This window comes from Mercenaria mercenaria, chromosome 9, assembly GCF_021730395.1.
Source record: "Mercenaria mercenaria strain notata chromosome 9, MADL_Memer_1, whole genome shotgun sequence".
NCBI lineage: Eukaryota > Metazoa > Mollusca > Bivalvia > Venerida > Veneridae > Mercenaria > Mercenaria mercenaria.
Genome location: NC_069369.1, coordinates 31,688,504 through 31,713,911, shown reverse-complemented (window position 1 = coordinate 31,713,911; position 25,408 = coordinate 31,688,504). Strand labels below are relative to the sequence as shown.

Genomic DNA, 25,408 nt, shown 5'->3' with positions numbered 1-25,408 from the left:
TGATTAGTAGAGGTACCGTTGATCACGGTGGCCTCTGTTCCAGGTAAGTATGCTTGACTTGTGCAGCATGACGGCTTAAGTACAACCGACTAATAAACATTCCGGCGGTGACTGATCACACAGGTCCACTCCGAACGCCCGATCCGGCTACGCGTACAGCACTCGGCTACTTAAAAACGTCCGCCATTGACAGCACTAAATCCGCTTTTAAACCCGCCAGAACGCGGATTCGGGCACATTTCCGCGGTGGGGCTGGTGACCGACGTACAGAAAACGTATTCCCATAAAATATGTGCGTAGCTTGGGTGCGCACCATAAACCGGTTTAAGCTCCCCAGTGGTGTTTTTGCCACTGACCGTTCCAAAGCGGTGCCCCACTGTGTTCCTTTGTTTGTTCGTTTTGTCCTCTTGTGTAGGCTTTGTGTATGTGTGTGTGTTCCTTTGTTTCTTCGTTTTGTCCTCGTAGGTTGGCTTTGTGTGTGTGAAGGTGTGTGTGTGTGTGTGTGTGTGTGTTTGTGGTGTGCACGTCTGCGTGCTGTAGGTTTCGTTTTGGAGAGGCTGCGATTTTGGAACGTGGCATTCCCTGTTTGATATTTGTCCTTGTTTTCTTACACATCTTCATTCACTTGAAATCGAGTAAAATCAAAGTTTCCTACCTATATCCTTCATATCCGGCTTCCCGCGTCGGATACAGCGTCAGTTACCATGGGGTTGGAGACAATGGTGTGACGTCATTTCCGGGATTCGCTAACTTCAGTTCGAAGTTCGAGCCCGGACCGGCGACACCGTCCTGCGCAAACACCCGTCCTGCCCCTGTAATGTGCAGAAAATCAAAATTATGGGTGGGAATAGCTACCTGGGGGGTGTCGGCTCGCTACACATATGTTGGAATAATGTTTACATCTAAAAAGAAAAAAAAAAATCAGTACGTTTACGCTGTACCGTGTCCGGTTAATAGAGAACATGTATAATAAAATTCAAAACTCCGCTTCCATATTGAAACTCTCTCGCCGCTGTCTACTGTCAAAAAAGGGGTGCTTACCAAAAAGATACTGACTAAATGGCGAGCAGTGCAGATCTTGATCGGACTGCACGGATGTGCAGGCTGATCATGATCTACACTGCTCGCATAGGCAGAATCACTTGCCGCCAGCAGGCTAAAGGCTGATTAAGCCATATATCTATGAGAAAAAGGAGCAATTCTAAATAAAAACAGTAAAAATGTCTTTGAAAAAAAATAAAAGTCTACGGCACCCGATATTCCCAGGCGGTCACCCATCCAAGTACTAACCGGGCTCGACGTTGCTTAACTTCAACGTGTGTTTTCAAACGTGATATGGCCGTTAGACCCTTTGATGTACTCTTTCAACGCCTTTATATACAAAAACAACTCACCAAGGGACAAACTGCTACTTCGCTTCCTGTTCCTTTTCTTTTTTTCATTTACCAAAATTAATACGCGAACAATGCTACACACATTAAAATTCATTTTCTTATTTTCTTAATGCGTATTTATTTCTTTCTCGTTTATCCATGCGCACACCCCGCCGCCATCCACAACTTCACCGCCCCAGCCCTTCCTGATCCCCATCAACAGCCGCCCGACAGTGATGTGGCACACTGGCATATGCCAAGGCACTCTGAGAAACACACTCCGGTTCAGGTTCGAGCCTGTCACACAAATCGTGCACAGTACATCATCTGCTCACATTGAACATGTATAACTATAATTTTTAAGACAGGGGTTAGCGCGTACCCGAGTTACCCACATTAGGGGTAATCGCAGGCTTCAGCCCAACCGAAGTGCAATGGAAGGGCCTCTTCCTGGAGGCACCGCCTGGTTGATCACGGTGGCCTCTGTACCAGGTAAGTATGCTTGACTTGTGCAGCATGACGGCTTAAGTACAACCGACCAATAAACATTCCGGCGGTGACTGATCACACAGGTCCACTCCGAACGCCCGACCCGGCTACGCGTACAGCACTCAGCTACTTACAAGGGTCCGCCATTGACAGCAGTAAATCCGCTTTTAAACCCGCCAGAACGCGGATTCGGGCACATTTCCGCGGTGGGGTGGTGCCGCGTACAGAAAACGTATTCCATAAAATATGTGCGTCTTCACATCTTCATTCACTTAAAATCGAGTAAAAAATCAAAATTTCCTACTATAACCTTCATATTCGGCTTCCCGCGTCGGGTACAGCGTCAATACCATGGGCTTTGGGGACAATGGTGTGACGTCATTTCCGGGGTACGCTAACTTCAGTTCGAAGTTCGAGCCCGGACCGGCGGGCACCGTCCTGCGCAAACACCCGTCCTGCCCCTGTAATGTGCAGAAAATCAAAATTATGGGTGGGAATAGCTACCTGGGGGGTGTCGGCTCGCTACACATATGTTGGAATAAAAGTTTACACTAAAAAAGAAAAAAAATCAGTACGTTACGCTGTAAACCCTGTTCCGGTTAATAGAGAACATGTATAATAAAATTCAAAACTCCGCTTCCATATTGAAACTCTCTCGCCGCTGTCTACTGTCAAAAAAGGGGTGCTTACCAAAAAGATACTGACTAAATGTCGAGCAGTGCAGATCTTGATCGGACTGCACGGATGTGCAGGCTGATCATGATCTACACTGCTCGCATAGGCAGAATCACTTGCCGCCAGCAGGCTAAAGGCTGATTAAGCCATTATATCTATGAGAAAAAGGAGCAATTCTAAATAAAAACAGTAAAAATGTCTTTGAAAAAAAAAATAAAAGTCTACGGCACCCGGTATTCCCAGGCGGTCCCCACCCAAGACTAAGGGGGCTCGACGTTGCTTAATTCGGGCGGACGAAAACCGGTGTTTTCAACGTGATATGGCCGAGCATTTGATAAAACTCTTTCAACGCTTATATACAAAAACAAGCTCCCAAGGGACATACCCGGGAAGACAGTAACGTTGTACAACGTTGTTACAACGTTTGTTACGTTGTGACAACGTTGTGGCTAACGTTGTGTTGGGGTCGAAAAAAAAGTTGGAAACTAAAAATGGGGTCGTATCACGTTGTGACAACGTTGTTGGTTAACGTTGTGAAGCCCCAAAAATAAAACCCTATTTTGACAGCTCATGTTTAAAAAAATAACGAAACAAATTTCAATTACATATTTTAATTCAAAAAAACAAAATTTAAAATTTCTTAAATATTTGTTAAAGTTTCAGAAACAACAAAAAATAATCCCTTTTAAGGAGTATGGGGGAATACCGCCCCCCTTGATAATACTATAGTTTAAAGCATACGTAAAAATTATTTAAATCCATCAAATACAAAAAATTTATGTATTTTAAAATAAACAAAAATTCAAGCCCAAAAAATTTAAAAAGATTATGTAGTTTAACGAAACGAAATTCATTTTAAATTTAAATAAAAAAGCTTATGTATTTAAAACGATAAAAAAAAATTTTTTTTATCAATGACATGCCCACAGGAACAAGGTAAATACAGACTTCATAGCTGAAAGTGGGCAAAGGGGTGAACTAGAAGATGATTTTGAAAAAAAAGCATGCTCCCCAAAGTAGTCATATAGGCAAGAAGTCAATGGGGGAAGGAGAAAAGTCAAAGAGACAATGATGGTTGGCGAAAAAGGGTAAACTACTTGATGCCCAATCATCCGACTAAGTTTAAAAAATTCTGGACTTGTGGTTCTTAAGCTATGAAACGAAACTTTTTCTCTTTTCGGGCCCAGTGACCCCAAAATAAATGGGGGGCATAAAGGATGGCAATACCCTATTTGTTTTAACTCAGGTAAAGTGGTTTCAGTTCGATTGAAAAAAAATCTAGCTTACCAAAAAAAGGTGGTCTTGGTTTTCCATATGAAATTACAAAAAAGTTAAAATGTAAGTTTTTATGTAAAAACAAAGGGAATTATTTTTTAAAAAAAAAACCCCCCCCCCCCCCCAAAAAAAAAAATTGCAAGTCCACAAAAAAGTCTTACCAGGTAGAGAAGGTAAAAATAATCTCAGAATTGGGGTGTTCATGCATGTTGCACTACAGAAAAGTGATCCCCTTTTTTTCCCTAGACTAGAAATGAAAAATTTTCAATATAGGCGAAAAAAAAATTTGTTTGTTTCCGGTATCCTACCTCCCAAAATTTTTTGGCCCCGCCCCAAAAGTTTTTAGGGCCCTTTAGATTTTTTTACACTTTTTACAAAAATTTTAAAAAACTGCACTTTTTAGTTTAAAACATCCCCAGGAGTTAGAAAAAAATTTACGATGCCAAAAGGGCATAAACCCCTTATTTTTTTCCCTTTTGCACAAAAATAATTTTCCCAAAAATCTCCCTTAAAAAAAAAAAATTTTTTTCCGACTACCTACCCTAATTTTTTTGAGCATGTTCCCGGGAAACAAAAAATTTTTTTTAGGCCAAAAATATTTTAGTAACAACAAAGGAAGGAAATTTTCTAAATAAGGGCCCTGGCATAACACTCCGTCTCATGTTTGTGTACAATTGTGCAAGGTTCCAAAACCCCCATAGAAGAAAAAATGCTTCGGACAGTTATTCTGTTCTGAACTTTAGCCTCTAAGTATGACCTTGACCTTAGCCCTAGGGACCTTTTTCTTGGCAGCACTTCTCGGGGGTTAAACATTTGTCCCAAAGTAATATCAAAATCCCTCCATGCATGAAGAAAAAATGCTCCAAACAAATTTTTCATTTTGTACTTTGCCCTCTAATTGTGCCCTTTGACCTAAGCCTAGGGACCGGTTTTGCGCATGACACCCCCGTTCTGATGTGAACAATTGTGCCAAGCTTCATCAAAATTCATCCTCCCTGAAAAAAAATGCTCCGGATAGTCATTATATTTAAACCTTTGCCCTCTAAGGGACCTTAAACCTTCGAGATAGGAACCTGTGGTTTGCACAGACCCCGTCTCACTGAGGTTAACTTTATCCCAAATAAAACGAGTTTTACTCCATGCATGTCAAAGTTACAGTCTGGACAATCAAATCCAGACACACGCACGGTGCACAAATCTGAAAAGCCCTAGTGCCCGGGTTCTTGGCATGACACTCCGTCTAGATGGTGAGCAACTGTCCCAATTTTCATCAAAATCCCCCAATGCAGAAAAAGATATGCCCCGGACGTCACTCCGGCCCGCAGGGGCTTCCCTAATACGTTCCAATTTTTTCAACGGGCGTTTAAAAAGGGGCAATAATCTTAGAAAAGATCATTGATGGGGTTACCCCCCTCTTGTTAAAAAAATTTGGGTCATCACAAAAATTTTTTTGTTAGATATGTCAATACTATGTAAGTACGGGGAAATTGGATTGAAAAAAAAACAACTGAAAATTTAAGGTCAAAAAAGTGCAATAGCTCAACAAAAAAATCATTAAAGTACCTAGTCAGCAAATGGGGTCACCACTTAAAGAAGAAAATACCTTTTTACATTGTATTTAGAAAAAAGGGACTGAAGGCGTAAGAGGGATTTCCCCCTGTAAAACAAAAACACAGGGTTACCTTTGCAATGAATAAAAATGTGTAAAAAAGGGAAAAAGTTTTCCAATTTCAATGGTTACCCTTTTACAGTTTTTGAGAAAACAAAATTTTAAATAACGCAGACGATCAAAAATTTTTATTTTTTTTGAAAAAAAATAAAAAAGAATAAACAAGAAAGTGTTTGAAACAACTCCTTTTGACCTTTTTACCAAAGGTACCTTGCCTTTTTATAGGATGGACTTTTGGTGCAACACACAGAGGAAGATTTTCGACAACAAAAAATTTGAAATTCTCTAAGGGGTTTTTTCAAAAAAAAGAGCGCTGTTAGACGGGCCCCATTCGGCGATTTGACAGTAAAAGGCAAATGGGAGCTTGGATCAGTTTGGTTAGGCGTTATTTTATTTCCGTTAATTACTTCAAGTGTTTGCCCCATTTTATCAGTCTGATCAAATCAAAGATGCACTGAAGTTTTAAACTGGAGTACAGCCGGTTTTAAAATTTAAAAATTGACCCCATTTTATCAAAATTTAAATGTTGAAATGTTGGTGGGGCCATTTTTCAAAGCTGAAAAAAAATCTTTTTATCAAAAAAAATGTTAAAAAGTTGACGGGGTCAAACTCAACGTTGAAAATGACCCCTTTTATTTAAAATTTGATGTTTAAATGTTTACGGGTCAATTTTTCCCCGTTGAAAAGGTCTATGGGGTCAATTTTCACGTGGTCAGATTTTAAGTTAACGGGTGTAAAAACCTAAACGACCCATTTTACAACAACTGTTGATTTCTAGCCTTTTTGCTAAAAATAACTATATTTAGTAACGTTATACATGTAATTTCTCACTCATCATTAATTCAATATGACAGAATTTAAAATACATACATTAAATATAAATGGATTGAGATCCAAAGATAAAATTAGTAGTCTTAAAACATATATCTTTTCAAACAACATTGATATTCTTTGCCTACAAGAAACCCATGTAGATAATTACTTTTTAGCTTAACCTGAAAGAAAATTACAATATGAAAACAAAATCATTTGAGTTATGGTCAAAATAATAAATCGGGAGTTGCAGTCATTTTCATCAATCCGAATGTTCTATTTACAAATTACCAAACTGCTTTTGATGGTAGAATTATATATGTTGATTTTACAATAGATGAACAAAAATTTCGTCTATGTAATATCTACGCACCAGTCACAGAAACAGATAGAAATGAATTATTTGAAAATATCATCCCACAATTTGTTACATCTAGCCATTTGATAGTCACTGGAGATTTTAACTTTGTTTTTTAACGCTAAAATTGATAAGATTGGAGGTAATTTAGATAGAGGAACTAATGGTTCAAAAATATTTTCATCCATTATCAAAAAATATAAGCTTTTAGACACATTTCGGTATCTGTATCCAAATCAAAAATCTGTTACTTGGATGAATAATTCTACCAATAACCTTATAGGCTGCAGATTAGACAGAATTTATATTTCAAATTGTATAAAAGAAAATATTTTAAACTGCTCAACACTACCTTGTACTTTTTCAGATCATGACTTTGTGTCTTTACAGTTAAAAATAAATGACAAAATTACATTTGGCAATTCCTATTGGAAATTAAACAATAGTACTTTAGAAGATGAGAATTTTATATCAAGTTTTGAATTTTATTGGCAAGTGATTTCCAAAATAACAGGATATACATTAGAATGGTGGGATAACATGAAACTTTTAATAAAAGAGTTTAGTATTGATTTTAGTAAAAGTAAAAATAAAGAAATGTATTTAGAAATAAAGAAATTAAGAAACAGATATCAAAAATCAGAAAAATTACAAGAAAAAAATGACATTTTGATAAAACTAAAACAAATAGAGTCTGAAAATACAAAAGGTAGAGTAATTAGAAGTAAAACAAACTTAATTGATAGTAATGAAAACTCTTCTAAAATTGTTTGTAACTTTGAACAGTCAAGAAGTGTAGAGAAAACTATTTATAAAATTGAAGAAGATAACATTATTAAAGACAGTTCACTTGATATTCTAAATAGTTTTAGAAACTTTTATGAAAAATTGTATACAAAAGAACCTGTAGACTCAAATTTAAAATCTCTTTTTCTAAACAATCTTCCACAAGTAACAGATAATGATAATTATTTTCTAAATAGGCCAATAGAGAAATTTGAAATTCTCAGTACATTAAAAGAAATGTACTCAACTAAATCACCTGGTAGTGATGGACTATCATCACTTTTTTATATAAAATTTTTCCATTTATTCGGAAATATATTACAGGAAAATTTTGAAACATGTTTTAAAAATGGCGAGATGTCCCCTTCACAAAAATTGTCCTATATAACATTGATATGCAAAGATAAGAATAACCCTCTCCCAATGAAAAATTATAGGCCTATATCCCTATTAAATATTGATAGAAAAATTTTATCCAAAATATTCTCAAATCGTTTAAGCAAAGTTTTACCAAACATTATTGGAATCAGTCAGACCTGTTCAATTCAAGGCAGATCTATTTTCGACAATATTCATTTGTTACGTAATATTTTCGACTATGTAGAACAAAAACAATTAAATGCCTGTTTTATCAATTTAGATCAAGAAAAAGCCTTTGATAGAGTGTCATGGTCCTATCTCTTTGATACATTACAAGCTTTTAATTTTGACAAAACTTTCATTCAGCGGATAAAAATATTATATAAAGACATTCAATCTAGTGTTATAGTAAATAATCATATTTCAGACCCCTTTATTCTTACACGTTCAGTACGTCAGGGCTGTTCGTTGTCACCTTTGCTCTATGTATTATGTCTCGAACCATTCGCAAAGAAAATTCAAGATCATCCTGATATAAAAGGTATAAAGGTTCCAGGTGGTAAGTTCGAGGTCAAGATGTCATTATATGCAGATGATAATACTACAATTTTAACAGACAATTTGTCCATAAAGACATTCTTTCATGAAGTTGAATTATTTCAAAAGGTTTCTGGTTCAAAAATTAATTATAGGAAATCAAATGGCCTATATCTTGGTAAATGGAGAAATAGATCAGATCATCCTTTTGGCATATCATGGGTACAAAATTGCAAACTTTTGGGATATTATTTGGGATATAATATTAACAATTATGAAATTTGGCACAAGCAATTTTTAAAATTTACCAATACACTGAATAACATTTCTTCGAACTGTATTTCGTTTAAAGGCAAAAGTACTGTGCTAAACTCTTTAGCCTTTTCAAAGATTTTATATTATATTTCAGCTGGCATTATTCCAGAACATTATATTAACATGTTTCAAAAAGCTAGTTTTAAATTTATTTGGAATTCTTCTTTCGAACCAATTTCGAGGAAATCCCTATATTTACCCTTTAAAGATGGAGGTTTAAATATACCCAATATTAGATTAAGATGGTATTCTTTATTACTCAGTCATATTCAAAAAGTTGTTTATAACTGTTCAACACCTTAGTTTAATTTCGCTAAATATTGGCTAGGTTTTCATTTAAGAAAATATAATGCAACTCTAGCAGAAACTTGTGTTATAAACTTGCTCATGATGTTCTGTATGTAAATTACTTTTTATACAGTAAAAATATATCCAAAACTAAAAGTTGCTATTTCTGCAACGGAATAGAAACTGTAAGTCATCTTTTTATAGAATGTCCCTTTTTCAAACCATTAAACAAAGTAGTTATATTCTTATTAGAAAACATTAGCGAAAAGAAAATTAAATTTTCAGAAAAAAACTTTCGATTTTTAGATTTACCGCCACTTGATAATTTTATCAAATATACATGTTTGGTTGTACTTTCACAATCGAGATATTTAATATGGTCATTACGTAACTCTGTGAAATATAATAACAAAACATTTAATAAAGAGCAAGTAATTCAATTATTTTTAAATAACATTCGGAATCGAATAGAAATAGATGGAAAAAGAATAGATACTATAACATTCATTAATTATTGGGCACAGTTTGGATTTTGTACTGTTAACGAACAGGGATTCAGTTTTAATAACAAGTGTTATATTGATTACTATGTTACAAAACTTAAATTGGAATTTTCATGAATATATGTTTAAAATATGTTACTGCCTTGTTTTTCTTGTCTCTGTTTCAGGATGGCGTCCTTGTCCCGTAGGTAGTGTATGCTCCTTGGAGTAGGACGAAATCCTGGAATGGAGACGGCAAAACACAGAACTAATATAAGTGTTGTGATATGTTGTAATTAAATGTAATATATTTCTTATATAAAATCTTTATCATACATTGTCATATCACTCATAGTTCATATGTATTATGTAACCCAGTTATGGGATCATTATATCATATCACTCATAACCATACTTCATTCATCCTCATAGTTTTATGTAAGTCAGTTTGAGACCATTTCATTCATTTTCATCATTAGTAAAGTCATTAGAGAAACCTTATTATTGTCTAAAATTAAAATGTAACAGTCTTCATACATATTTAATCTTTCATATTTTAAATATTGAAATAGTTTTCTTCTACTTTCAGGAATGGGTTTGCAAGATATAAAGATGCTTTGATTTTTTTACCTAATCTTTCTTTTTTAAGATAAAGTTTCACCTTTTCAAAATTTTAATTCTTTCGTCTTTCTTTCAACACGTTTGTCATGTGAGTTGCGAAGGTGGTACACCGGGCCGGCTGCTTCTTGCAGGCTTCTGAGCAGCCGTCTGGGTGTGCTACTGGCCGTGACTCACCTGAGTCTTACACCAATACGGTGGCGCTGGGTTTGTGCCTGCTCTCGCGTAATCCCGAGATTGTGGATTTTACCCGGTCTGGGATCTCGGGCTTGTGCGATTGTAGCGCTCACACCTCACGTTTTTATTTGTATAGGAGTCTAATTTGGAATCTTTTATTTAAGTGATATATTAGTACTGTATTTTCTAAATTGTTTTGAAAATTATATCATATATACTCAAAATGAATTTATAAACGTGTTCCAAAAGTACAATAATTGGCATATAAAAGTAACAGAAACTTTGTCTTCATTTATGTATGATTACTAACATTATTGTAAACCCAGTTATTCTCTATTATATTGTTTAATTAATTACACCTGCCTTTAAACAATTATCACAATATGGAAAATATGTCAATTCACATACTGTTAAATATGAACATTTCTAAACGTCCAGAAACACAACGGAAAAGTGAAAAGTGTAAAAAAAAAGACATTATAATCAAGAGTGATTTCATCATTACTATTTTATATATGTTTAAGGTTAAGGCCTCCCGTTCGTGCGTGAACCCACTTTTATGTGCGACAACACATGAACGTGGGCGTCACGCACGTGCGGGAGTGGCAGGTGTAGATTGTGATTATATATTATAATAATTTGTTAATTGTTAATTAAGTCTTTTAAACCGGGTCCCACTGCTATACAGTGGGGTTTTTTATCTGTAAATAAAGTGAATAAATCTTATGAAAAACAAAAAAAAGTGCCTCCAGGAAGAGGCCCTTCCATTGCACTTCGGTTGGGCTGAAGCCTGCGATTACCCCTAATGTGGGTAACTCGGGTACGCAATTTATTAGTGTGGGGGTCTGCGTTCGCGCTAACCCCTGTCTTAAAATTATAGTTATACATGTTCAATGTTAGCATACACGATTTGTATGACAGGCTCGAACCTGAACCGGAGTGTGTTTCTCAGAGTGCCTTGGCATATGCCAGTGTACCACATCACTGTCGGGCGGCTGTTTAATGGGGATCAGGAAGGGCTGGGGCGGTGAAGTGGTAGCTGGCGGCGGGGGTGTGCGCATGGATAAACGAGAAAGAAATAGATACGCATGCAAAATAATAGAATGAAGAAAATAAGAAAATGAGTTTCAATGTGTGTAGCATTGTTCGCGTATTAATTTTGGTAAATGAAAAAAAGAAAAAGAAAAGGAACAGGAAGCGAAGTAGCAGTTATGTCCCTTGGTGAGCTTGTTTTTGTATATAAGGCGTTGAAAGAGTACATCAAATGTCTACGGCCATATCACGTTGAAAACACCGGTTCTCGTCCGATCACCGAAGTTAAGCAACGTCGAGCCCGGTTAGTACTTGGATGAGTGCCGTAGACTTTTATTTTTTTTCAAAGACATTTTTACTGTTTTTATTTAGAATTGCTCCTTTTTCTCATAGATATAATGGCCTAATCAGCCTTTAGCCTGCTGGCGGCAAGTGATTCTGCCTATGCGAGCAGTGTAGATCATGATCAGCCTGCACATCCGTGCAGTCCGATCAAGATCTGCACTGCTCGCCATTTAGTCAGTATCTTTTTGGTAAGCACCCCTTTTTTGACAGTAGACAGCGGCGAGAGAGTTTCAATATGGAAGCGGAGTTTTGAATTTTATTATACATGTTCTCTATTAACCGGACACGGTACAGCGTAAACGTACTGATTTTTTTTTTCTTTTTAGATGTAAACATTATTCCAACGTATGTGTAGCGAGCCGACACCCCCCAGGTAGCTATTCCCACCCATAATTTTGATTTTCTGCACATTACAGGGGCAGGACGGGTGTTTGCGCAGGACGGTGTCGCCGGTCCGGGCTCGAACTTCGAACTGAAGTTAGCGAATCCCGGAAATGACGTCACACCATTGTCTCCAGCCCCATGGTAACTGACGCTGTATCCGACGCGGGAAGCCGAATATGAAGGATATAGGTAGGAAACTTTGATTTTTTACTCGATTTCAAGTGAATGAAGATGTGTAAGACGCACATATTTTATGGGAATACGTTTTCTGTACGTCGGTCACCAGCCCCACCGCGGAAATGTGCCCGAATCCGCGTTCTGGCGGGTTTAAAAGCGGATTTACTGCTGTCAATGGCGGACCCTTGTAAGTAGCTGAGTGCTGTACGCGTAGCCGGGTCGGGCGTTCGGAGTGGACCTGTGTGATCAGTCACCGCCGGAATGTTTATTAGTCGGTTGTACTTAAGCCGTCATGCTGCACAAGTCAAGCATACTTACCTGGTACAGAGGCCACCGTGATTTCGGTACCTTTTTGTAAAATGTATCTCGGTTTCGATTTCAGTATGTTGAATGTTGTAGTAGAATTACCGGCGCTTTGCCAAGATCTTTTGGACGTAGAAGTGTTGGAAAGAACTGTGACCTTCCAAAACAGCTTGCATTACGGACATATTTCCATGTTTGATGTAGTGGAAATTCTGAAACAGCTAGACATACCACCGAGTGAAGTGACATGTTTTTCCAAAGGGATATCGGAAAAAGACGTAAATGTCGGTTTTCGTTCCTTAGACACAGTTAAAAAGATTGCGACTCAAAAATGTTCACAGTCATGAATAAAAGCATCGTAGTTACTAAGAAAGGAAGTCAGATCGTCACTTTGAGGATACACTGGCTACCAGTGTTCGCCTCAAATATACTTGTAGATGCGATCATGTCAGCCTACGGGATTGTTATATCTGTAGAAAATTCTGCTATGGAAATCAACAAAACAAAATTCACCTCAGGTGTGAGAATTGTTAGGCTATAAGTAAATGAGACAGAAAAAAGTAATATTCAACATCTTCTAAAATTTGAATGCGGCAGTAAAGCATTAATTACTATGCCAGCGAGGCCGCCACTCTGCCTCAAATGCTATAAGGTCGGACATATGAAAAATCAATGTAATGGAGAATCCCAATACTCAGATTAATACCTAACAATGCAAAAAGTTTTTACAGAAAAGATAGCCGCAGAACAAGAAAGGAAGAAGAAGAAGAATTTGAAGACTATTGGAGAACAACTGAAAGGGGATGAGGAAAAAAGAACAGAAAACAAGAAAGATGAAGAAGAAGAAATCATGCTGAGTGAGGAGAGTGAGGAAAGTGATACAGATGATGATGAGAACAAAAACATGGACATGGAATCTAGCTCAAGAGGGACAAAGAGACAGAAAGACTCACAGGTACAGGATTCTTTTAATGCAAATTTTCCTCCTTTGAAGGCGTCGAGGCCCTCCAAGTTACCGGACAGTATAGAGGTTTATAACCCCTATTCTGTGGTAGACGGAGAATCTTCGAATCTAGGGATCCAGGACTCTCCGGATAGCAACGGAGTGCTGTACGGAATCATGGAGGGTCTCCTTGACCTACAGGATGAAAAATAATAAGACTGGTTTATCGACAAGATTAGGATAAAGATTCTACAAAATGAATATAGCTGGAAACAAACCGAAATGTTCAATGGACTATGAGTATAGAAAAACGAGTTTATCATTAAATACAATTTATGTTTATTGCCTGTCTAATATGTTTATAAATATACATGCTAATTATACTTACTGATTTATACTTACCAAATTCTGATAGTCTTGTTGTAAAACTGAAAAATCAATTGAAAATATTAGTACATGTATATCTATATAAAACGTCAAACATTAGTAACATTCTTTTCCTCTACACAAACTCAATCGATAAAAGCAATCTATCCAATACCCGATACCTTATCAAAACACAGATTACCTATATCAATATTACACAGTTATACCTATATAAACATGTACAATATCTACCTACACTAAATACTAGTTTACCTACGCTAGATTTTAATCCGATATTCCTTCATTTAAACCTTTACGATACAGACGGACAAATACATAATAACCCCTTTGTTCAAAAATCCAATATTGGAAAACGGATTACTGTTTGCAATTTTATAAATTTCCAATACTACCTGAAAGCGTTCGCTTTACATTTCAAGTTTAAATTATATACTATTGGTAAAATAAAATACTACTTTGACCTTCACATTGAATTATTTTTAGAACTAGTAAACATAACTCAGTTATATCTATACGAATCAGAATACCTTATAATGTTATTTCCCTTTGTTGAAATAACTATAATTAGTAACGTTATACATGTAAAATGTTCATACACACTTCTTAAATGACAGGCTATAATATATATACGTTAAATATAAATGGATTAAGATCCAAAAATAAAGAAAATAGTCTTAATACATATATCTTATCAAACAATATAGATATTCTTTGCCTACAAGAAACTCATATAGATAATTATTTTTAGCTAAATCTATTGAAAGAAAATTACAGTATGAAAACAAAATTACTTGGAGCTATGGTCAAAATAATAAATCGGGTGTTGCAGTCATTTTTATCAATCCAAATATTCTATTTACAAATTACCAAACCGATTTTGATGATAGATTCATATATGTAGACCTTAAAATAGATGGACAAAATTTCCGTTTATGTAATATTTATGCACCAGTTATAGAAACAGATAGAAATGAGTTTTTCGAAAACATTATACCAAATTTAGTTACATCTCATCAATTATTGGTATGCGGAGATTTTAATTTTGTTTTCAACACTAAGATAGATAAATTTTAAAAATAGGTGGTAATTTAGATGCACTTCAGGCTCAAAAATATTTACATCTATCATTAAGAAATATAAATTGTTAGATACTTACCGTTATCTTCATCCAGAAAAAAAATCAGTCACTTGGTTAAATAATTGTAATAATAACTTGATAGGTTGCAGATTAGACAGATTTTATATTTCAAATTACATGAAAGAAAACATTTTAAATTGTTCAATATTACCTTGTATCTTTACAGTTAAAAATAAATGACAAAATTACATTTGGCAAATCTCATTGGAAATTGAATAACAGTATTTTAGAAGATGAAAATTTTACTTCAAGTTTTGAATTTTATTGTCAACTTATTTCAAAAACATCAAGATATACATTACAATGGTGGGATAACATGAAAATTTTAATAAAAGAATTTTGTACTGATTTTAGTAAAAGTAAAAATAAAGAGATGTATTTAAAAATAAAGAAATTAAGAAACAGATATCAAAAATCTGAAAATTTACAAGAAAAAAATGACATTTTGATAAAACTAAAACAAATAGAGTCTGAAAATACAAAAGGCAGACTCATCAGAAGTAAAACAAACTTAATTGATAGTAATGAAAACCCTTCTAAATTTTTTTGTAACTTTGAACAGTCAAGAAGTGTAGAGAAGACTATTTATAAAATTGAAGAAGATAACATTATTAAAGACAGTTCACTTGACATTCTAAATAGTTTTAGAAACTTTTATAAAAAATTGTATACTGAAGAACCTGTAGACTCAAATTTAAATTCTCTTTTTCTAAACAATCTTCCACAAGTAACAGATAGTGATAATTATTTCCTAAATAGGCCAATAGAAAAATCTGAAATTCTCAGTACATTAAAAGAAATGGACTCAACTAAATCACCAGGTAGTGATGGACTATCATCACTTTTTTACATAAAGTTTTTCCATTTATTTGGAAATATATTACATAAAATTTTTGAAATATGTTTTAAAAACGGCGAGATGTCCCCTTCACAAAAATTGTCCTATATAACATTGATATGCAAAGATAAGAATAACCCTCTCCCAATGAAAAATTATAGGCCTATATCCCTATTAAATATTGATAGAAAAATTTTATCCAAAATATTCTCAAATCGTTTAAGTAAAGTTTTACCAAACATTATTGGAATCAGTCAGACTTGTTCAATTCAAGGTAGATCTATTTTTGACAATATCCATTTGTTACGTAATATTTTCGACTATGTAGAACAAAAACAATTAAATGCCTGTTTTATCAATTTAGATCAAGAAAAAGCCTTTGATAGAGTGTCATGGTCCTATCTCTTTGATACATTACAAGCTTTTAATTTTGACAAAACTTTCATTCAGTGGATAAAAGTATTATACAAAGACATTCAATCTAGTGTTATAGTAAATAATCATATTTCAGACCCCTTTATTCTTACACGTTCAGTACGTCAAGGCTGTTCGTTGTCACCTTTGCTCTATGTATTATGTCTCGAACCATTCGCAAAGAAAATTCAAGATCATCCCGATATAAAAGGTATAAAAGTTCCAGGCGGTAAGTTCGAGGTCAAGATGTCATTATATGCAGATGATAATACTACAATTTTAACAGACAATTTGTCCATAAAGACATTCTTTCATGAAGTTGAATTATTTCAAAAGGTTTCTGGTTCAAAAATTAATTATAGGAAATCAAATGGCCTATATCTTGGTAAATGGAAAAATAGATCAGATCATCCTTTTGGCATATCATGGGTACAAAATTGTAAACTTTTAGGATATTATTTTGGATATAATATTAACAGTGATGAAATTTGGCACAAACATTTTCTAAAATTTACCAATACACTGAATTATATTTCTTCAAACTGTATTTCGTTTAAAGGCAAAAGTACTGTGCTAAACTCTTTAGCCTTTTCAAAGATTTTATATTATATTTCAGCTGGCATTATTCCAGAACATGATATCAACTGTTCAATACCTTGGTTTTATTTCGCCAAATATTGGCTAGGTTTTCATTTAAGAAAATATAATGCAACTCTAGCAGAAAAGAATTATCCACATAGTGAAGAGATCCCATATTTTTATAGCAAACGTGCGTGCGGGAGTGGCAGGTGTAGATTGTAATTATATACTATAATTTGTTGTTAATTGTTAACTAAGTCTTTTAAACCGGGTCCCACTGCTATACAGTGGGGTTTTTATCTGTAAATAAAGTGAATAAATCTTATGGAAAAAAAAGTGCCTCCAGGAAGAGGTCCTTCCATTGCACTTCGGTTGGGCTGAAGCCTGCGATTACCCCTAATGTGGGTAACTCGGGTACGCAATTTATTAGTGTTGGGGTCTGTTATCGCGCTAACCCCAGTCTTAAAAATTATAGTTATACATGTTCAATGTTAGCAGATGATGTACTGTGCACGATTTGTGTGACAGGCTCGAACCTGAACCGGAGTGTGTTTCTCAGAGTGCCTTGGCATATGCCAGTGTGCCACATCACTGTCGGGCGGCTGTTGATGGGGATCAGGAAGGGCTGGGGCGGTGAAGTGGTGGCTGGCGGCGGGGGTGTGCGCATGGATAAACGAGAAAGAAATAGATACGCATGCAAAATAATAGAATGAAGAAAATAAGAAAATGAGTTTCAATGTGTCGCGTATTAATTTTGGTAAAGGAAAAAAAGAAAAAGAAAAGGAACAGGAAGCGAAGTAGCAGTTATGTCCCTTAGTTTATACATAATTTATTTTAGGTCGATTGTGAAGGAAGTTCTGCAACTGATATTAATCACTCTCGACACCTCATTCCTGATGGAATCCATCGCCACGAGGGTATGAGAGAAGAGGCCAGTTTCTGCCCTTTTAATGCTGAGCGCCAAGCAAGTGAGCCACTGGTACCATTTTTAATGTCTTTGGTATGACGCGGCCGGGGATCGAACCCGCGACCTCCCGCACTCGAAGCGGACGCTCTACCACTAGGCTATCGAGGCGGTTAAATCTTCATAATCTTATGTCCCTTGGTGAGCTTGTTTTTGTATATAAGGCGTTGAAAGAGTACATCAAATGTCTACAGCCATATCACGTTGAAAACACGTCCGATCACCGAAGTTAAGCAACGTCGAGCCCGGTTAGTACTTGGATGGGTGACCGCCTGGGAATACCGGGTGCCGTAGACTTTTATTTTTTTTCAAAGATATTTTTACTATTTTTATTTAGAATTGCTCCTTTTTCTCATAGATATATGGCTTAATCAGCTTTTAGCCTGCTGGCGGCAAGTGATTCTGCCTATGCGACCAGTGTATATCATGATCAGCCTGCAAATCCGTGCAGTCCGATCAAGATCTGCACTGGTCGCCATTTAGTCAGTATCTTTTTGGTAAGCACCCCTTTTTTGACAGTAGACAGCGGCGAGAGAGTTTCAATATGGAAGCGGAGTTTTGAATTTTATTATACATGTTCTCTATTAACCGGACACGGTACAGCGTAAACGTATTGATTTTTTTCTTCTTTTTAGATGTAAACATTATTCCAACATATTTGTAGGGAGCCGACACCCGCCAGGTAGCTATTCCAACCCATGATTTTGATTTTCTGCACATTACAGGGGCAGGACGGGTGTTTGCGCAACACGGTGTCGCCGGTCCGGGCGCGAACTTCGAACTGAAGTTAGCGAATCCCGGAAATGACGTCACACCATTGTCTCCAGCCCCATGGTAACTGACGCTGTATCCGACGCGGGAAGCCGAATATGAATGATGTAGGTAGGAAACTTTGATTTTTTACTCGATTTCAAGTGAATGAAGATGTGTAAGACGCACATATTTTATGGGAATACGTTTTCTGTACGTCGGTCACCAGCCCCACCGCGGAAATGTGCCCGAATCCGCGTTCTGGCGGGTTTAAAAGCGGATTTACTTCTGTCAATGGCGGACCTTTGTAAGTAGCTGAGTGCTGTACGCGTAGCCGGGTCGGGCGTTCGGAGTGGACCTGTGTGATCAGTCACCGCCGGAATGTTTATTAGTCGGTTGTACTTAAGCCGTCATGCTGCACAAGTCAAGCATACTTACCTGGTACAGAGGCCACCGTGATCAACGGCACCTCTACTAATCAGAATTTTATAGTATCTTTTCAGTATCGATCATGGAACCAGTTGTAGAGTGTCCCGCCTTGTGCGAGTTCCTGTTAGACAAAGATGTGTTAGGCAGGACAGTCAAATTTCAGAATTCCAACTTTTATGGGAATGTGACAGTCGCTGACGTGGTTGAAATCCTGAAGAAGAGTAAAATCAGTCATACAGAAGTGGAAACAATATCGAAAGGACAATCCGACAAAGAGGTCAGTGTTGTTTTCAAAAATTCTACCTCTATAAATAATTTACAAGGAAAACAAGATTTTGAAATAAATAAGAAGAAAATTTCAATAGTAGCCTGTGGAAAACAAATTGTTTTTGTAAGAGTCCACTGGTTGCCAGTGTACGCTACCAACAAACTAGTAGAAGCTATGTTGAGACCTTTTGGAAAGGTCATTTCAGTGGAAGACAGCAGCATCAAGGTTGATGCAGTCTACTTCAAATCTGGAGTCAGGGTTGCCAAAATGGAACTATCAGACATAGAGAGAGCTAAGCTGCCACATTTACTACGGTTTGAATGTGGCAGCAAAGCTCTCCTTACTGTCCCAGGAAGACCTCCTCTCTGTTTAAAATGTTTGACAGTAGGACATTACAGAAACGAATGTTACGGTAAAAGACAACATAATGATGACTATTACAAAGTACTAAAAAGTTTTGCAGAAGCGGCAAAGTCTGAGACAGGGCATGAAACAAAGAAGAAGGAACCGTCCAAAGATGAACAGAGAACAGTCAACCTTAGCGATACCGATTCAGACACAGACTCAGAGTCGGAGACAGTAACCGGTAAAGAAGAAACATCAGTGGAGATGGAAACAGCTTCACAGAGGACAAAGAGGAACCATCACGAAACAGAAGAAGAGCACGAGGTACAGGATTCTTTTAAACAAGCTTTTCCCCCTTTGAAAACGATGAGGCAGTCTGTGACAGCGGCCAGTGTGGAGGTTTCGAACCCCTACTCTGTGCTTGACGGTGAGTCTGATGATCTTGAGATCGAAGACTCATCCGGTGAGCATGGAGCACTGGACGGTGTCATGGACGGCCTCCTCGATCTGCAAAATGTTCAAAGGTAAACTGATAAGATAATGAACTAAAAATGGACTGTGAATTAAGAACAATGGACTGGCAAAATAAAGAAACGGTTGGAAACGAACGGAATCATACTATGGACTATGAATCTAGAATAGCGATTTCACTATTTAAAACAGTTATAACGTTTGTTAAATTCGGTTATATACTTACCTACTGGTACATACCTACCTTCTATATGTCTGGTACAAAACTGAAAAAGAAAACAAATATTTTAGTACATGTATATATCTGTAAAGTGTCTAATTTTTATAACATTCCTATCTATAATACAAACCCGATCGATATATGTAAACCACCTATAATCCGTGAACACGAAATCAGTATTCAATACTTTATCAATACACGATTTAACTATGCCACTACTATACAATTATACCTATATAAACATGTCCGATATACAACTACACTAAATACTAGTCTACCTACGCTAGATTTAACTCCTATAATTATTGATTTAAACCTTTTAGATACAGACGGACAAATACATAATAACCCTTTTGTTCAAATTTCCAATATCGGAAAACGAATTACTGTATACGCGTTTATAATTTTCCAATACTACCTGATAGCGTTAACTTTACATTTCGAGTTTAAATTATATACTATTGATAAAATAAGACACTACTGTGACCTTTACATTGAATTATTTTTAGAATTAGTAAACGTAACTCTGTTATATCCTTATAAGCCAGAATACATGCAAATGTTATTTCCCTTTGCTAAAATAACTATATTTAGTAACGTTATACATGTAATTTTTCACTCATTAATTCAAAATGACAGAATTTAAAATATATACATTAAATATAAATGGATTGAGATCCAAAGAAAAAATTAGTAGTCTTAAAACATATATCCTTTCAAACAACATTGATATACTTTGCCTACAAGAAACCCATATAGATAATTATTTTTTAGCTAAATCTGTAGAAAGAAAATTACAGTATGAAAACAAAATAATTTGGAGTTATGGTCAAAATAATAAATCGGGAGTTGCAGTCATTTTCATCAATCCGAATGTTCTATTTACAAACTACCAAACTGATTTTGATGGTAGATTTATATATGTTGATTTTAAAATAGATGAACAAAATTTTCGTTTATGTAATATCTATGCACCAGTCATAGAAACAGATAGAAATGAATTCTTTGAAAATATCATCCCACAGTTTGTTACATCTAGCCATTTGATAGTCACTGGAGATTTTAACTTTGTTTTTAACACTAAAATTGATAAGATTGGAGGTAATTTAGATAGAGGAACTAATAGTTCAAAAATATTTTCATCCATTATCAAAAAATATAAGCTGTTAGACACATTTCGGTATCTGTATCCAAATAAAAAATCTGTTACTTGGATGAATAATTGTACTAATAACCTTATAGGCTGCAGATTAGACAGAATTTATATTTCAAATTGTATCAAAGAAAATATTTTAAATTGTTCATCATTACCTTGTACTTTTTCAGATCATGACTTTGTGTCTTTACAGTTAAAAATAAATGACAACATTACTTTTGGCAATTCCTATTGGAAATTAAACAATAGTATTTTAGAAGATGAGAATTTTATATCAAGTTTTGAATTTTATTGGCAAGTGATTTCCAAAACAACAAAGTATACATTAGAATGGTGGGATAACATGAAAATTTTAATAAAAGAATTTTGTACTGATTTTAGTAAAAGTAAAAATAAAGAGATGCATTTAAAAATAAAGAAATTAAGAAACAGATATCAAAAATCAGAAAATTTACAAGAAAAAAATGACATTTTGATAAAAAACTAAAACAAAATAAAAAAAAAAGAGTCTGAAAATACAAAAGGTAGAATCATCAGAAGTAAAACAAACTTAATTGATAGTAATGAAAAGCCGTCTAAATTTTTTTGTAACTTTGAACAGTCAAGAAGGGTAGAGAAGACTATTTATAAAATTGAAGAAGATAACATTATTAAAGACAGTTCACTTGACATTCTAAATAGTTTTAGAAACTTATAAAAAACTGTATACTGAAGAACCCGTAGACTCAAATTTAAAATCTCTTTTTCTAAGCAATCTTCCACAAGTAACAGATAGTGATAATTATTTTCTAAATAGGCCAATAGAAAAATCTGAAATTCTCAGTACATTAAAAGAAATGGACTCAACTAAATCACCTGGTAATGATGGACTATCGTCACTTTTTTACATAAAGTTTTTCCATTTATTTGGAAATATATTACAGAACATTTTTGAAATATGTTTTAAAAATGGCGAGATGTCCCCTTCACAAAAAGAGTCCTATATAACATTGATATGCAAAGATAAGAATAACCCTCTCTCAATGAAAAATTATAGGCCTATATCCCTATTAAATATTGATAGAAAAATTTTATCCAAAATATTTTCAAATCGTTTAAGCAAAGTTTTACCAAACATTATTGGAATCAGTCAGACTTGTTCAATTCAAGGTAGATCAATTTTTGACAATATTCACTTGTTACGTAATATTTTCGAATATGTAGAACAAAAACAATTAAATGCCTGTATCATCAATTTAGATCAAGAAAAAGCCTTTGATAGAGTGTCACGGTCCCATCTCTTTGATACATTACAAGCTTTTAATTTTGACAAAACTTTCATTCAGTGGATAAAAGTATTATACAAAGACATTCAATCTAGTGTTATAGTAAATAATCATATTTCAGACCCCTTTATTCTTACACGTTCAGTACGTCAAGGCTGTTCGTTGTCACCTTTGCTCTATGTATTATGTCTCGAACCATTCGCAAAGAAAATACAAGATCATCCCGATATAAAAGGTATAAAAGTTCCAGGCGGTAAGTTCGAGGTCAAGATGTCATTATATGCAGATGATAATACTACAATTTTAACAGACAATTTGTCCATAAAGACATTCTTTCATGAAGTGGAATTATTTCAAAAGGTTTCCGGTTCAAAAATTAATTAGAGGAAATCCAATGGCCTATATCTTGGTAAATGGAAAAAAAGATCAGATGGCATATCATTGGTACAAAATTGTAAACTTTTGGGATATTATTTTGGATATAATATTAACAATGATGAAATCTGGCACAAGCATTTTTTAAAATTTACCAATGCACTGAATTACATTTCTTCGAACTTTATTTCGTTTAAAGGCAAAAGTACTGTACTAAACTCTTTAGCCTTTTCAAAGATTTTATATTATATTTCAGCTGGCATTATTCCAGAACATTATATTAACATGTTACAAAAAGCTAGTTTTAGATTTATTTGGAATTCTTCTTTCGGACCTATTTCGAGGAAATCCCTATATTTACCCTTTAAAGATGGAGGTTTAAATATACCCAATATTAGATTAAGATGGTATTCTTTATTACTCAGTCATATTCAAAAAGTTGTTTATAACTGTTCAACACCTTGGTTTTATTTCGCTAAATATTGGCTAGGTTTTCATTTAAGAAAATATAATACAACTCTAGCAGAAAAGAATTACCCACATAGTGAAAAGATCCCATATTTTTATAGCAAACGTGCGTGCGGGAGTGGCAGGTGAAGATTGTAATTATATACTTTAATTTGTTGTTAATTGTTAACTAAGTCTTTTAAATCGGGCCCCACTGCTATACAGTGGGGTTTTTATCTGTAAATAAAGTGAATAAATCTTATGAAAAACAAAAAAGTGCCTCCAGGAAGAGGCCCTTCCATTGCACTTCGGTTGGGCTGAAGCCTGCGATTACCCCTAATGTGGGTAACTCGGGTACGCAATTTATTAGTGTGGGGGTCTGCGTTCGCGCTAACCCCTGTCTTAAAATTATAGTTATACATGTTTGAACAATGTTAGCAGATGATGTACTGTACACGATTTGTATGACAGGCTCGAACCTGAACCGGAGTGTGTTTCTCAGAGTGCCTTGGCATATGCCAGTGTGCCACATCACTGTCGGGCGGCTGTTGATGGGGATCAGGAAGGGCTGGGGCGGTGAAGTGGTGGCTGGCGGCGGGGGTGTGCGCATGGATAAACGAGAAAGAAATAGATACGCATGCAAAATAATAGAATGAAGAAAATAAGAAAATGAGTTTCAATGTGTGTAGCATTGTTCGCGTATTAATTTTGGTAAATGAAAAAAAGAAAAAGAAAAGGAACAGGAAGCGAAGTAGCAGTTATGTCCCTTGGCGAGCGTGTTTTTGTATATAAGGCGTTGAAAGAGTACATCAAATGTCTACGGCCATATCACGTTGAAAACATCGGTTCTCGTCCGATCACCGAAGTTAAGCAACGTCGAGCCCGGTTAGTACTTGGATGGGTGACCGCCTGGGAATACCGGGTGCCGTAGACTTTTATTTTTTTTCAAAGACATTTTTACTATAATATAATTTTTATTTAGAAATGCTCCTTTTTCTCATAGATATATGGCTTAATCAGCCTTTAGCCTGCTGGCGGCAAGTGATTCTGCCTATGCGAGCAGTGTAGATCATGATCAGCCTGCACATCCGTGCAGTCCGATCAAGATCTGCACTGCTCGCCATTTAGTCAGTATCTTTTTGGTAAGCACCCCTTTTTTGACAGTAGACAGCGGCGAGAGAGTTTCAATATGGAAGCGGAGTTTTGAATTTTATTATACATGTTCTCTATTAACCGGACACGGTACAGCGTAAACGTACTGATTTTTTTTCTTTTTAGACGTAAACATTATTCCAACATATGTGTAGCGAGCCGACACCCCCCAGGTAGCTATTCCCACCCATAATTTTGATTTTCTGCACATTACAGGGGCAGGACGGGTGTTTGCGCAGGACGGTGTCGCCGGTCCGGGCTCGAACTTCGAACTGAAGTTAGCGAATCCCGGAAAAGTAGCTGAGTGCTGTACGCGTAGCCGGGTCGGGCGTTCAGAATGGACCTGTGTGATCAGTCACCGCCGGAATGTTTATTAGTCGGTTGTACTTAAGCCGTCATGCTGCACAAGTCAAGCATACTTACCTGGTACAGAGGCCACTGTGATATCGGTACCTTTTTGTAAAAAGTATCTCAGTTTCTTTTTTAGTATGGCGAATGTTGTAGTAGAGTTACCGGCGCTTTGCCAAGATCTTTTGGACGTAGATGTGTTAGAAAGAACTGTGACCTTCCAAAACAGCTTGCATTACGGGCATGTTTCCATGTTTGATGTAGTGGAAATTCTGAAACAGCTAGACATACCACCGAGTGAAGTGTCATGTTTTTCCAAAGGGATATCGGAAAAAGACGTAAGTGTCGTTTTTAAATCCTTAGACACAGTTAAAAAGATTGACAACTCAAAAATGTTCACAGTCATGAATAAAAGCATCATAGTTACTAAGAAAGGAAGTCAGATTGTCACTTTGAGGATCCA

At 35.7% G+C, this 25,408-nt stretch overlaps 1 protein-coding gene, 1 non-coding gene and 4 pseudogenes across 2 annotated transcripts; 5 read left to right on the top strand and 1 right to left on the bottom strand.

Moving 5' to 3' along the window:
- Positions 1–1,747: 1,747 nt before the first annotated feature.
- On the bottom strand, positions 1,748–1,873 carry LOC123548183 (U1 spliceosomal RNA; annotated as a pseudogene).
- Positions 1,874–10,908: 9,035 nt separating this feature from the next.
- On the top strand, positions 10,909–11,081 carry LOC128559723 (U1 spliceosomal RNA; annotated as a pseudogene).
- A 487-nt stretch (positions 11,082–11,568) lies between these two features.
- LOC128559451 (uncharacterized) lies at positions 11,569–21,716 on the top strand. The gene is made up of 2 exons (XM_053551157.1): positions 11,569–12,165; positions 18,445–21,716. The coding sequence occupies exon 2, from the start codon at positions 18,981–18,983 to the stop codon at positions 20,037–20,039; it is 1,059 nt and encodes a 352-aa protein (XP_053407132.1). The 5' UTR covers positions 11,569–12,165; positions 18,445–18,980; the 3' UTR covers positions 20,040–21,716.
- LOC128559725 (5S ribosomal RNA) lies at positions 17,906–18,016 on the top strand (annotated as a pseudogene).
- Positions 21,717–23,710: 1,994 nt separating the features above from the next.
- LOC128559722 (U1 spliceosomal RNA) lies at positions 23,711–23,845 on the top strand (annotated as a pseudogene).
- Positions 23,846–24,260: 415 nt separating this feature from the next.
- Positions 24,261–24,379, top strand: LOC123548190 (5S ribosomal RNA). Its single transcript, XR_006685851.2, has one exon. It is a non-coding gene; the product is annotated as a 5S ribosomal RNA (ribosomal RNA).
- The last annotated feature ends 1,029 nt before the right edge of the window (positions 24,380–25,408 follow it).

Excerpts from the sequence above, each read along its gene's own strand:
- LOC128559451 (XM_053551157.1), top strand. The coding sequence starts at position 18,981 with ATGGAACCAGTTGTAGAGTGTCCCGCCTTGTGCGAGTTCCTGTTAGAC.